At 40.3% G+C, this 14,902-nt stretch overlaps 2 protein-coding genes across 2 annotated transcripts; both read right to left on the reverse strand.

The window, feature by feature from the left end:
• Positions 1–7,514: 7,514 nt before the first annotated feature.
• tmem53 (transmembrane protein 53) lies at positions 7,515–9,828 on the reverse strand. Its single transcript, XM_010750574.3, has 3 exons — positions 9,431–9,828; positions 9,163–9,266; positions 7,515–9,060 (listed from the first exon to the last, which is right to left on the reverse strand). The coding sequence occupies exons 1-3, from the start codon at positions 9,483–9,485 to the stop codon at positions 8,359–8,361; spliced, it is 861 nt and encodes a 286-aa protein (XP_010748876.2). The 5' UTR covers positions 9,486–9,828; the 3' UTR covers positions 7,515–8,358.
• A 1,652-nt stretch (positions 9,829–11,480) lies between these two features.
• On the reverse strand, positions 11,481–14,730 carry LOC104934822 (serine/threonine-protein kinase pim-2). The gene is made up of 7 exons (XM_010750576.3): positions 14,425–14,730; positions 14,178–14,272; positions 14,042–14,089; positions 13,662–13,883; positions 12,229–12,406; positions 11,915–12,088; positions 11,481–11,784 (listed from the first exon to the last, which is right to left on the reverse strand). The coding sequence occupies exons 1-7, from the start codon at positions 14,618–14,620 to the stop codon at positions 11,660–11,662; spliced, it is 1,038 nt and encodes a 345-aa protein (XP_010748878.2). The 5' UTR covers positions 14,621–14,730; the 3' UTR covers positions 11,481–11,659.
• Positions 14,731–14,902: the final 172 nt, after the last annotated feature.

Raw genomic sequence — 14,902 nt, forward strand, 5'->3', positions numbered from 1 at the left:
CAATGCTGGGCACATTCCGCCCTGAATTACTTATTTGTGATGCCAATACTGGTGGCTGTTTGTGTATACGTGGGCCTACATACAGTCACAGTCTAAGGTTGTTATGGGTTAGCTCAAAAGGGGAGCCCAAATACAGACATGTAGAATAAAAAAAGATAACTTTAATGACTTACTGAAGAGACGTAATCCAATAATCCCATCAACAACATACAAAACCAAGATACACTGGGAACAGGGGATAAGAACTCAGAGTGAACAATGCAGGATTGGTTGCTAATCCATTGTACTGAAGTGTTGGTAACCAACAGCGTGGCCAATATTAACTATTGAAATCTAAATGATCGCACCTTTAAATGACAATTAAGGCATTGTTTGAAGCATTCAGGACTGCTAACTGCTAGTAGAAGTGTTAGCATCAGAATTTCTGTAGGTTAAAAAATTACTAATATCATGATCACTTCTCATGTGCTGAATTCTTTTGTTTTGAGTAATTACATCAACTGCCTTAGCTTTACTCTGAGCAACTCAAAATGTTTCCTGTATTTTCAGGACTCTGTGCAAAGGATATCAGTTAATTAACCAGTAGGAATAAATAATTTGTAATTATCGCCACGGGACCAAAGCACAGGGAAAGGCAGAGAGGGAGAGAGACCGAGAGTAAGGGAGATAAAATCTTGTATGTTAATCAAGCCATGATGAATTGTCCGTGTTCATACAAACACGGCCTCTTCAAGAGTCCCCTATGCATTCCTTTTACACACACACACACACACACACACACACACACACACAAACAGTACAACAGAGTGGGCGGAGAGGAGAGAATTAATTCTATGAAGTGAGTTGGCAAGGAGACACTGTATGTAGATAAGTGGTGTGGGTGTGGACGGTGTGTTGTGTGTGTGTGTGTGTGTGTGTGTGTGTGTGTGTGTCTTTACATGTTTGAGTGTGTGAGAAAGGATGGGATTAACTGACCAATATTATGTGCATATGTGACCCGTGTGTGCACGTCTGTGCGCGAGCGTGCATGTGCGCAGAATACCAAGCAGAAGTGTGAAACACATTCAGCAAGGTGTCACCCTGTGTGTGTGTGTGTGTGTGTGTGTGTGTGTGTGTGTGTCTGAGATCATAAGTAGTGTACTATTGTCATCCTGGTCGTGGTGGCAATGACATATCTTAATCTGCTTAGTTAGCGGCCAGGGGTCTTTAGCTAACGGATTATCAGACGGATTTGAGTAATAGACTCCTCATTTAGCTTTTAATGCGTTTTGCATAGAGAGCAACCTCCCCTCATCACTCTTGAAGATGAATCGGCTTCCTGGCTACAAGATAAAGGGAAAAAAAAAAACTACTAAAGATATTAGTGTGCCAGCAACTGCATAAATCATAACATTTTGCTAATGGAGGCAAGTTAAAACACTAACAGAGCCTGTGTCGTGGCTCTGTTAGCCACACACACAGTACACAGTACTATTCCAAATGATTCAATTCAACTCTTCATTACATGACTAGCTTTAGTTTTGAGTCCATGTCTTAAAGGAGTAGTTTGACGTTGACTTTCTTTCCACAAGCTGGATGAGAAGAGCGATACCTAAATATGACGCTAGCAGGTGCTTAGCTTAGTTTAGCTTAGCATACAGATTACAACATTGCTAACCTGTTTTCTGTGTTCAATGCTAAACCCAAATTCTTACATAACAGACGGCATGCAAAGTGTGAAATTTTTTTTTGCGTTCCATGTTTAATTCATGTAAAAACATTTGACCCCCCCTCCCTCCCAATAAAGGTTGCCTACATCCATGTTTGTCCACACTAACCTGCAGGAGACCTACAGCTTTCCTTTTTGGTTTTAATAAACATTTATCATCTGATGTTCATTACATTATTTCAGACACCTGTTTTTTGTTTTTTTTATCAGAAAATGATTTGTCATTTTGTAGTTTTGATGCGTTTTGGGGAATACAGGTACAAAAATAATGTTGTCCTTCTTCCTGAGCAACATGAATAAATAGATTTATTTAAAAATAAAATGTACAAGAAATGGAAAGTATTTTGTTTTTAATTTTGCAAAGAAGCAATTGGCTTTTTTTTTTAAAAAAAAGCATGTATTCCCATATTGCTGAATTTTAGACCTTCCTGTATAATCATGTAAAATCATCTGAATAAAGATGTAGATCTGCAGTATCCTGTGGTTGAATACGTGTGTGTGTGTGTGTGCGTGTGCGTGTGTATGTGTGACACTTATGTATATGTTTTACTTTTAGACACACCTCATTAGATTCTTCCTCCACGTGTGTGTGTGTATTTGTTTATTGCAAACAAGTGAAAGATGCATGTAAAAAAAAAAAAGATGCATGCCACAAAACCCTAGTCTCTCTTTCTCTTACACACGGCTACACAACACACACATGCGTGCACACACACACACACACATACACACAGATAGTCACCCACAAACAAACACAGACAAAGCAGCCGAAGGCCTACCACTGCCATCATACACGCGACTTGGCCTGTCTGTGTGACACGCACAGTTTGTTTGGTAGTTTTAATTTGACAGGGCTCTGAATAGAGCCTCTGAAATACACACATACACACACACACACACACCTACACACACACTTTCTCAGACCTACACACACACCTTTAATTTGACAGCGCTCTAACAAGAGCCTGCTGCTTGTCAAATGTTCTCCAGTGGCAGCAGGGATCCGCAGAGCCGAGGGGGTTCTGTTCAAGGACATCTGTGAAGAAATACACACACAGACACACACACACACTCCTCCACTAACACACACTCGCTTTGAATAGGCTGAGAGAGGCAGCTTGCTGCACCACATGATGGGAGAGAGGCTGCACACACGCTGAGGGGTTTCTATACTGCTGGTCCTCTCACTCTCCATCTTCCTCTCCCTCGATGTCTCTCTGTCTTTTTTCCCCCTTTATCTAACATTCCATCGCTTTTCTTGCCTCTTTTGGTTCTTTAAGTAGAGGGCTGAGGGGCTGAGATAGACCAGGGGAGATTTTGATGACGGCTCCCTGTCTGGTCCAACAAGCCGATTCCCTTCTCAAACCACACACACACACATGCACACACACAGACATCAATTTTCTCTTCATTTTCGACCCAAAACACCAGGAGACCTTTTAAAGTTACTCAAAGGCGGACGGGACTTTGGTCCTGATCCTCTGGATTTCATTCCATTGAAGGTGTGTGTGTGTGTGTGTTTGTGTGTGTGTGTGTGTGTGTGTGTGTGTGTGTGTGTGTGTGCACTCGTGACGCATTTATTCCTCTTTGTGCGAGTGTACTTGTGTGTGGGAGCTCCCATGCTGTCTTGGACTCGGCTTCCATGAGACACTTTGCTCATTAGAGGGAAGAGAGGGTGACTTGAGTGACTTCTCGTCGGCTCCCACTCAACTTGATCACAAGGCCGGTCCCGCAGTGCGAGAGAGAAAGGCAAGGTTTTGACGCTGTGTGTGTCGCCAGGAAACACACCTGGGAGTGTGTGTCTGTATGTGTGTGTTAGAAGAGATAAGAATGGGAGGACTGTTAAGACTGTGTGAGGGATGTAGTAATGAAAAGGGAAAAAGTGGATTATTTATCTATGAATCTATCAAACAAATGAACACAAAACCCAGGATAAAAACACAAATTTAGTTAAACGAATGCAAGTGCTGTGCTGATTCTTATTGTTTGATTACTGACAAGCATGTAAAAGGAAATTACACAGTAAAACAGTAAATATATATAGATATATATAATATATATATTAGATATATATATAATATATAGATAGGATATCAACATGATCATTGGCCATAAAATCACATTATGTCAGCCTTAAAATCAAAATGTCAAACATGATACAAAATCACTTCAAATCACCAGAGAAAGAGGCACAGAGGTTTGCCATTAGATCCTCTCTGTTACTGTGTGTGTGTGTGTGTGTGTGTGTGTGTGTGTGCACCTGTCAGATAAAATACTACACTTCCCCATCCAATGATCTAGAAAGGAGGTTCGCGGGGTAGCACCTAAATGTCAACACGTACATAAATACAAACCTTTTTTTTTGTTTGTTTCGGAGTGACATTAAACCAAGAAAAAAAATCATTCCCTGAGAATAAACAGATCTCTGATATGAAGTTCATTTTTTGGCTTTGCACGATAACTCGCAATCCAAAGTGCAGACGGCAAACATTGGCATGTTTTAAAGTTTTGAGTGTATTATATGATAAAAACTGGCACTGATGTGACACTTCGTACTCGCGGGTCCTTGCTGTGATGAAAAGCCTCCCGGATTATTTCAATCCTGTAAATCACAGCTAAAAGTCAATGTGTAAAGCCAAGGTCTATGAAACTATCAGTGTGGAATAGAGAACATGGACGATATGTTACCGTATTGCCAAGTGCTACCACTTAATACCATTAATCTTGGTGCTCACTCCATCTCTGTGTTGGAGTGCTCAGCGTCCTCTAAAAGTATGGATCTTGACCGCAGCCATTTTCTGCAGAAGAGGGAAAGGCTAAAGAGAAGGCGCTGACCCCTCTTCGCCGCAATTTTCCCCTCATCAACTTGTGAGACTTCATTAACTTCCACGGGGTAATTTCTTCTTTCAGTGCGTTTCTGAGAGGGGGAGTGTGTGTTATGACGTTTTTTTTCCCCCCACCCATCCATTCGCAGCTGTTCTTGCCTTTATCGCTCATCCTTAACTGAAAAGACTCACTCTGTCTTCACTTTGAAATAATGCTTTGTTCTGTTCTCCTGGGTGTCATCAGAACAATTACAAGAAAAGGGAAGCACTGTTACTGTCCAGCTGAGTAAGCCCACTGTTTTTAATATGAACATGTTATATCTTGCACAAATGAACAACATGCAACCTTTCCCTTTTTCCCAATTCAAAGCAGCACATAAAGAGCTCCTGAAGGTAATGTTTCACAACGTTTAAACCTCAGGAGCTCAGAGTAAAATCCACTGCTGAACCTCATGGTAATCGGCGTAATACTCAGTCGAGGCCACAGTGAGGTGCGGCATGATGGCAACTGTGAGTCAATGCTTCCCTCTTCAGGAATATCAGTGTCACTGTATTTATTCAGTGTGCATTCATTCAGATATTACAATTTTCCTCATGGTTGTTGTGGTTGTGGTTGTGTTGTGTTGTGTTTGTATTAATTCACTGTACATGTATAATGAGATTTGTAATTGTATATTTGATTGTAAATCATCACCTATTATTGCAATGTGGGTTCAAAGTCGCCCCCCCCCCCCCCTCTATAATTAATATTTTCATAAGAAGAAAGTATAAAATGACAATGTTAAAAAGGTTGATTGTGGTGATGAACCTGAATATTCAGCTCCCCTCGTCTTTACGTCTGTTTCGTCTGTTTATGTTCACTGTCATCACTCTCATAACATGGTTTTCTGCCTCAGCAGGCAGATGTTTCTCGATAAAAAGCTCTAAAAACACACTACACTACACTGCACTACACGCTCAGCAGCAAGCAGCAAGCAGTGGACAGTGAGTAGCTGGTGAACATAGTTGAGCATTTAGCAGAGAGACCCCAAACACCACACCAAATGAACGATGTTCCATAACTGCTGAATGTGTGAATACACCAGTGTTCGCTAACAGATTCTCCATATAACTGTGTTCGACTCAGGTGTGCAAGTTATGTTTTCATGATATGAATTACTGCAATCAATTAATCGATCAAACTTTATTTGTCTAGCACTTTTCATGCAAACAAAATAAAACAGTAATCCACAGAATAATATACATTGTGACCCTCGTATAACAGTATTTTGCAATACTTTACTTCAGTGTTTCTTAGACTTTTTATGCCCCGTACCTAGAAAATATTAATCTCGTAGATTAAGACTATTTGGACAGACATTAACCCTGACGAGCTACAGACAGTTCATGAGGCAGGTTTATTCCTATTAAGGACATTAATTATTGTTGAATTCTAAACAGAACCATTTGCTGTTCATGAGGTTCTCTTGAACCGCTCTTCTCTTCACTAATATTTCCTGTTTGGAGCCACAGTCGCAGAGTTTTTAAACTATTCATATAATCATGCTCACTATCTCATGTAACATTTGAACTAATCATGGGTGTACAGTATGGGTGCACTACGTAAATAAACATGTCTATCATATCATATCATGCTGATGCTGGAACAATATATATTAGGAAATGCAAAACTTAAAACTTGCTCTCCTAGTTCAATTTCATTTAAAATGTTGTAGCTGGTTTGATATGTCGTACACCAGTTTGTGAACCAGTGCTTTACTAAATTATGACTTGTGAATAAAGGTTTCAAAATTAGCACCACTTTGGCTAACTATGATATTAAAATGCAGTTTATACAACAATCAAATGATATAATGCATATGTGTATAATAAAAGTTACATTTTTATAATACGTACTTTGATGCAAATACAATTATCACATTGAAAATACCCCTAAAACAAAACTTTAAGTGGTATTTTCAATGTGACAATTATTTGTAATGAATGATTTTTTCAGCATTTCATGTTAGTAAAGAATGTGATTACTTGCACTGTCTAAATGTGACTCTGTTTTATTCCAATTACAAAATCCTAACGTAACACTACTAAACCGTGCAACCACTGAAGACTTTCTCTATCATGGAAACAATGCAGGAGACCACCAGCAGGATCAGAGCAGCCTGTCTCATGTGCACTCCAGTAAGCGATGTTCATCTGTCTTTCTCCCTTTCCTCTGAGCAGTTCTACATGATACATGAAGTGGCATGGATCAGGCCCGGTGCAGAGACAAATGCCAACCACTTCTTCCAAATGTCAAATGTGACATGTGTTGTGGACATTCAACGAGGGGACAAGATCACGTAGACACCTTGTCTTGATGTCTCCTGCTCAGTGAGCCCTCCAGTGATGGAATGTATTGCGTACACAAAGTGAGTGCTTCTTATCAGCAAAGGAACAAGGTCAAGAGAGGAAGTGAAGTAAAAAAATGGCCCTTGTGACTAATAAAAGGAACAGCTGCCATGAACTATCAAAATAAACCCTGTCCAGAGTTCAGCGTTGTAAATCACCAATAAAAGAAAAAACTATTTTACACTAAAATATCAACTTACATTCAGTCTATGTACATGTGTATGCAACATTTTAACACAATTCAACAAATTGTAAAGCTAGACAATAAAACTAAATAATAATTTGATATTTCAAATTGTCTTTACAAAAAAAAGTTTACCACTTAGAACTGTAACAAATACGGACAAATTATTTACACAGTGCAGTGAAAATCTGGTCTTTAAAGATTTGAAATCGCTAATTATTCATCATTTTTGCATCAAGCGTTTCTGGATATCACTGCAGTTTGTTCTGATATCAGTCAAATATTTCAGAGATACGCGATCAAGGAACCCTTTGCAGACATTGATGACGTGGGATTATCCAAACCTGTATGAAACCATTTATGTGGCACATCCAAAGCATCTGGACTCCTTAAAAATAAATATGACATATTTTTTCTATGAGCATTCTGGATTTATTGAAGGCACATCAGTTAGAAAGAACACAATAGTTGTGTAGACATATACATTCATTGTATATGTGCAGCACATATACTACAGTATTCTACAATTTCTGGACCCAAAAAACAATTCAGAAAGGCATTTACTGTTTAAGGCAAGCTGTTTGAGACCTTTTTATTTAAATAATAATTAAAAAAACATCATGTGATTCAGTTTTGACAGTCGCCTTCGCTGTAAGCACCCTTGTGATCTCATTTTAATGGCAAATTGTGAGACTGAAACAATAAATACGTTAGAAATTTTAGAAATAGAAGATACAGATTATTATTAAACAACACCCAGCCTCAATTTTAGAATCACTACTACTACAAATCTACAATGCATGACATTTCACAGCAATATTAAAAACCATTTAAATGATCCTAAAGGATTCATTTTCCAGTGTATAGCAATAGTTTAGATTTTTACACGTGGTATAGAACTGTTGCAAAAACATTCGAGTAGGCAGGGTTAGGCATATTTGCCACAAAAATGTACGGGTATGTTAATTACAGTGTTTCAGATGGCTGGTTTCCAGACGTGGGTGAAGTGCAGTACACCTGCCGCATGTGTGGAACCATTCTATTATGTGCACTGGGACAGAAAACCATCAGCAAGAACGCAGTTCAGCTCAAATTTCAGCTGCCTTGCAAAAACAAAACAAAAAATTCAGCCTCATTTTCTAACCGATTTTTCAGACCACTGAACTAAGTAGTCTGATTTTCTTAACCTCTCCTCAGAAACTGGAAAACACTGACAGAAGATTGGGCAAAACGTTTGAGCTTCTCTCCAGGTTTCATTGACTCTGAACCCTCTGTCTCTTTTTGATCTCAGTCCCTTCCAAGTCCTTCATGCAGGCAACCAGGAAATCGCGACACTTGAGAGCGTACTGCTCGGGAAAATCCCGGAAATGGCTGACATGAGGACTGGAAACAAAATTAAAACTGTCCACTTGGACGTCTTTCTGCTTCAAGGCTCCCACAAAGACCTCGACGTCCCGGTGCCTGATCACCTGGTCAGCTCTGGAGTAGAGGAAGAAATGAGGCCAGGCGGGCGGTCTCTCCTGCACTGCGTCATAGTGGTTCTTGTGGATGTACTTGGTCAAGGGGTAAAGCACGACTCGCAACAGGAAAACAGTCACTGCGAAAACAGCTAAGAGGACATATCTTAAAACAGGACTTATTTTGGACCCCAGGGTGGCCGTTAGTGCACGCAGGGCCCCGCGGACGTTCCCACTACCTGGGGCACTGTCCACGAGAGCCCCAATTACACACAGGGAGCTGAACTGCTTATCGCTGTGCAACAACTCGGCGATGTAACGGTAGAGCATGAAGCCGCCGTTGCTGAAGATGTGGAAGAGGATAGGGCTGTTCTCCACCTCGTAATCATAGAGGATCTCCAGCAGCTTCTGGGCTGTGCTGCTCAGCTCCTTGTAGCCGAACGACTCGGAGATGAAGACGGTCTTCAGGGGAGCCGTGTAACGGACGGTGACACATCCCTAAAAGAGAGAAAGAAGTACATCAACCAGCTGCTGACACGATGCTGCTGAACAGACCAAACATCAGGGTGTGTTGTTGTGAATGGGGCTTTGTATTTGAACCTGCTCGTTGTAGATGGAGCTGTATTTGGAGAGGTGTTTGTCTTTGCAGCCAGCCCAGCCCAACAGAATCACAACCGGCTCCTTTGTCCCCTGCCAGTGCCTCTCTGAAAACACACCACCACGTTAGGAGCTGTCACGGTCAGCTGAGCTACACGGCTAGGCTAACGCCCGGCTAAAGGACACTGTGAGGCAGCGTTAGCCTCTGCGCGCTAAGCTAAGCGGAGCGCGGACGTACAGTGTCGTTACAGTACAATGAAGAGATGCTCACCGGATGTCCCCGCATCTGGAAACACGATGTTGTAGTCTATTTCATCGTCTGCCATGTCTGTACGCGAGAGTTATCAGCTGCTGTCGTCTGACGTTGGTGTTTGGTTCATTTGGCTGTCACTAGAAAGGAGAATAAAGCGGCTGCAGGCTGACTTTAGCAGAGCGCACAGTGCAGACAGGTCGACGCGCTGAGCTCTTCTTCCAGACGCTGCAATGGCGTTTTACCGCCGTCTGTAGTCTGTTAATTCAAATTATCCTTTGAGTTATTTTATTTAATTTTTTTGTATAGTCCAATACTGTGCAGATACTCCGTCGGTTTCTTCATTTTAGTCCGGTTATCCCGGTGACGGCGGACTGTCAGTCACTACGCGCGTCTTCTTCTTTGTGCTGTCCAACAGCTAATATCGCAACAGCGCCCCCTCGTGTATGATATGAGTGTTATGTCGTCTGAACTGGTCAAATTCTGCATCACATTCAACAAAATCGAAACTAGAGACAAAATGTGATGATGAGCAAAACGCTGAAAGCCCATATTTCATTTTTAGTTGAAACTGAGAGGTGGTATTGTTTTTGAAAAATGATACTTGTTATAAAAAATAGGATTACACAGCTATTTAGATATTTTAAATTATACGATGTTTGTTCCTATTTATTACATGTCTTGAGGACACTTCCCTTTATTAATGTTTGGCTGAGACTGGCAGGGTAAGGTAAAGTTCAGGTTAATGTATAAATAGAAGGATTCCAGAACAGAACGAGGGTCAGAGACAGGTCAGAGAGGTGACATCTAGATTGGGGACATACTGGGTACTGATTAAGGGAGAGAAAAAGGTTTAGATGCTAATATATGCAAATTGTCTGTTAACAATTTGCAGGGGTCTAAGACAGCCCATTATCGATTGTATAAGAACCAACTGTCAGAGCTCCTCAGGGAGCCTTTTTCTCTGTAACCCCTTTTGTGTGTTGCACTGTGAAACGCTCTTCTTGTACAAGAACAATAAATTCAACTTAAACTTTGATACTTTGAATCCGATCCTCCTTATTTAAGGGTTTTTCTTTAAAATTCCTGTAACAATACTGATACATAGATATGTATCTAGGTACTGTCATATCCACCTACCTCATGTACGGACCACAACTGTTTGTAGAAACCGTATGTATTCCTCTACCTGCAGCACTGCATTATCATCAGTGCAGTTTACAAATGTCTATAGATACTCATGTCCATATATATCTATATTTATGCAAATATATATGTATATACAGTTATTTTTTCTATATATTTTGTTTTTTCGTTATGTTTGCGCCTACCTGTCATGTCCCTTGTCTTTTAAACTGTAAGCAAAGTGATTCTGATTCTGATATTCCTATTTTGCATTTGTGTTTCAAAAAGATGGGGACAGTGTCAACAAAAGACTGGAAAAGTTGTGAAATGCTAAAAGAAAACGCCTGCTTGAACATCTCAGTTAATTAGATGAATCGGCAACCAGTAAGTAACATAATTGGTGAATAATGTTTGCAAAGAATCTGTGGACTTCATTGTGTACAGTGCATAATATGTTAAAAGATTCAGAGAATCAGACAACACGGCATCAAAAACAGACACAATTCTGTCACAGACATCAATGCATGGGCTGAGGAAGACATTAAAAGACAGTTGTCTGTGAACACAGTTTATCATGTTTCATTTTGTGGTGCTTCCTTTCTTAATTATATTAATTTATGATGTATCAAAACATGCAAACTCCTTGGATGTGAAACTACTTGGCATTAAACCTGTTTCTGATACCATTTCTTTAATTTCCAGATATTCAATGTTTACTGTTCTCTTGTGTAGCCTAACCTCTAATGTTCATGACATGTACATCCAGTGTGAAGGCAATGTCAGAAATGAATTACTGAGTAATTGTTAATTCTGTATATTACATATATTCTGTTTGGCATATGAGACGGCTGTTGAAAAATTAAATGATGATATTTTATGTATGTTTTATATTATCCTGGTCCTGGTCAAAGCAGGTAACACAGTGAACTGAAAAGGAAGCTTTTTATTAACCGGCGAGATCATAAAGCCTGGCAGAAAGCCCGAGCACCCAGAGAGGACCCACACACAACCTTTTCAGAACAGTCCAGTAGCGTTTTTATAATTTTGTAGTCCATTGTTGTTTTCAATCCACCAGCAGCATTAGTTCCTGACCATGGTGGTGGGAGGAAGCTACCTGAACCTAGGTCACCAAGTGACGCTGGGTAGACAAAGGGCTAGGTTGTTGAGGAAGCGGCTGTTCTTTAGCTCCTCCAGAGTGGATCGCAACGTAGGGTCTACAGCCAGACACATGTACAGCAAAATCTTCACGTCTGAAAAGTGAGAAACAAGAAGCAGATCAAAAGTTAAAGTGGGCGATCCAATGAAAAAAAAAGGCTTTCTGAAGAATACATTTGCTTTCATCAAATATACTTTATAGTATTAAGTATGTGTGTGTTTTACCTGTGGACAGTGCTGCATTGACTTCAATGTGTTTGTCGATGAAGTCTAGGGTCGTAAAATCCTTATGTCCACTGAGCAGAGAATAGAAGACCCCGCCAAGCTGCCAAACAGTGGTGGGACGGGCCCAGTATTTCTGATAATCAAACCACTCTGGAGGGCAGTATGCAAGGGTACCTAGTGCACACATCAATAAAGGAGACAAACAGAGAGATGAAGGGAAAATAAAGAAAAATGGTAAGGGAAAAACAACATTACAAACGTCATTATTTCACAGGCTGACCAAATGAGTAAGGAGCAGAAGACAGATATCATACCACAGAAGGACTTGTAAGGCGTCTCCTTTGAGAAGAGGCCACAGCCAAAGTCGATGATACGCACTCTTAGCACACCAGAAACCTTTTGGATCAAGACATTCTGTAGCTTGATGTCCCGGTGAAAGATTCCCTTTGAGTGCAGGTCGATGGCTGCGTCCACCAGCTGCTTCAGGATGATCTAAAACAGAGAGAGAAAGAGAGAGTTGGAAAGTACTGCAAGGAAGTATTTTCTCTTGATTCGTGTCAGGGTGGAAAAGTCTCTTAAACAACATCATGATAAAAAGGGTCAAAACTATGGCAGTAACACATCACTAAATGACCACTATGTCCTTTCATTTATGAACTCGGGTTTTTCTGTAAAGGTCCAGTCACAAGAACGTTTAAAATTAAAATCTTTTTGCAGCACAATCAGTTCATTTCAGTGGATTCACTAGTGGCGGCTAAGTAAATCCATGCTAATGTTTGGAATGAACTTCAACTTTGGTGAACACATATCGTACCATGATGTCATAACTGCTGCACAAAAGAGGCCTGGTTTACAAAGGAGTAACCTCTTTTGAAAAACTTGCTGTGACTGTTGGCTCACCAGTTATATCAGATCATCAACTAACCATACAAACAGTCTATTCACCTGGCTCGGTTTCCAAGGAGCCGTGGATAGATTTTATATTGTAGGACAATGTTGAAATGTGTGATGATTAGAACTTTTTAGCTGTTTTAAATCAAATCAAACAAACTGTATGCACCACTGCAGCTTGTTATGACTGTGGTCATATTTTTGTAGTCTTCTATGTGTTTGCTTGTGTGTTGCCTGTGTCTTTTTTTTTTGTCAATTTCACATGTAAATATGGATGTGCCATCCCCAGGAGATGATTGGTGGAGTGATTCCAGGCCCTAGCCTGTGATTGGCTGCAGCTGGGAACCAATACCCCAACCAATAGTAGGGGCTGACTGCCATTTTTAGTTGATCTTGTTTTCTCCTGTTTTGTTAGTTAGGGAGGTATAAGTCTACTGTCATTTGTTTTGTGAGGTAAGTGATTTATTTTCCAGGTAGAATTGTTTTGGTTTTGGCCTTGGTCCATCCTGAAGCTGATACCTTAGTTATAGTTGTTTGATCTCTGAGAGTTTTGTGAATAAATCATTTTCTTTTCATTCAAAATCTAAAACTTGTTGTACGTTACTACTTTGGACTTGGGGAAGATAGGGCCCTTTCTAGTTATGCTCTAAGCACTCCTAGACTGGGGCATAACAAGCTTAAAACACTTAAAATGTCTCCCTGAAGAACACTTTTATCAAGTGAAGCTTGGCAGCAGCTTAAATCAGAGTCTCACCAGGTGAACTCTGGTTTATAAGGACAGCTAAAAACACTAACAACTGCTTTTCCGGGTGAACACCAGGCACACACAGAAACATTATTCAGCCAGCCTCTGTACCTTTGCCTCATGTTCACTCAGGGATCCTCCCTGTGATTGAAGGTATGCCCAGAGGTCCACGGAGTTGGTTGGATTTTCCATAACCAGTATTATCTCCTCGTCCAGAAGGTACCAGTCCAGAAGGGATACCGCAGCAGGCTGTCCAACTGATCCTGGTAGACCGGCAGCTTTCAGCATGAGGGCGACCTCAAGAATGACTTTAAACTCCTTCCCATTGCAACTCTACATGAAATAAATGCATACATATCAAATTGTAAATGACCTGCTCTAAGTTCATATGGTCTTTGTTCATCCACAGAGCAGTAATTAAATATTCAAAAAATATTATATATTATATTATTATATATTATAATAAAAGTATTATTTTGGAAATTACTCACCACTTGTTGCCATCTCACATTGTCTCTGTCAATATGCTTGATGGCCACCTGAAAGACAGAAAGACAAATAATTGAGTTGGTACACCTTGAGGATCAGTGAATGTAATGTATTTGTGCATGTCTTTGTAAGACTTACTAAGGAAAGGTCTCTTTTACACCAGCCATTATACACTGAGCCGAAGCCTCCTGCTCCGATCGACACATGCTCATAGTATTTGTTCCTAAAATGAGCTGAAAACACACAGAGACATTTTTACTTTGGAATACATTTCTACCTCTAAAATCTACTCTGATTCATGTTTCAACTGATCCAAATCTTAACCTTAACATTTACTTAAAATGAAAAGTGTTTTAAATCAAAGTCATTTGGTTTCCCAGCTTACCTCTGCTTGTGTTTCCTGAGGAGGACATCTCAAAGATGCTCTCCTCCTCAGATGAGGCGCTGTTCAAGTTCTTGTCCTCCACTGGCACGTCACTGTGTCCAGTGGCACTGTTGAGGCTACGGTACCTCATCTTTTTTCTGGGTCTCTGTACATCATCACCAGCTCTCCTCTTGTTGATACTCAGATCGTCCTCCATGTTGTTCAAAGTTTTGTAAAATCAGAGACACGATGCTGTCGGGGTTTCAACCCAGATTACCTTAAGAGTCCCTGCACTGACAGAGTCTGTTCTGAGTGTTGCATTCAGAATGTGAATGCACACTGAATGTGACATCATGAGGGCAAAGAATCAAATGAAGCAAGAATATTCAAATGAGCATTCTACAGTTCCATCCAGACAGGATTCATTTATTTTATAGAATTCATTTTGATTTACAGTTACATGATTGTAGTCCAATGCAGTGTGTGAGATCTTTCTCCC

This window comes from Larimichthys crocea, chromosome X (genome assembly GCF_000972845.2).
Source record: "Larimichthys crocea isolate SSNF chromosome X, L_crocea_2.0, whole genome shotgun sequence".
Taxonomy (NCBI): domain Eukaryota; kingdom Metazoa; phylum Chordata; class Actinopteri; family Sciaenidae; genus Larimichthys; species Larimichthys crocea.

Bases quoted from the DNA above. Each gene is read 5' to 3' on its own strand.
- LOC104934822 (XM_010750576.3), bottom strand. From the start codon at position 14,620: ATGGAGGACGATCTGAGTATCAACAAGAGGAGAGCTGGTGATGATGTA. The intron at 14,090-14,177 runs GTAAGTCTTACA...TCTGTCTTTCAG, and splicing joins GTAAAAGAGACCTTTCCTTA to GTGGCCATCAAGCATATTGA. The intron at 12,407-13,661 runs GTACAGAGGCTG...TCTCTGTTTTAG, and splicing joins TGAGTGAACATGAGGCAAAG to ATCATCCTGAAGCAGCTGGT.
- tmem53 (XM_010750574.3), bottom strand. From the start codon at position 9,485: ATGGCAGACGATGAAATAGACTACAACATCGTGTTTCCAGATGCGGGG. The intron at 9,267-9,430 runs GTGAGCATCTCT...GTGTGTTTTCAG, and splicing joins TCCAGATGCGGGGACATCCG to AGAGGCACTGGCAGGGGACA. The intron at 9,061-9,162 runs GTTCAAATACAA...TCTCTCTTTTAG, and splicing joins GCTCCATCTACAACGAGCAG to GGATGTGTCACCGTCCGTTA.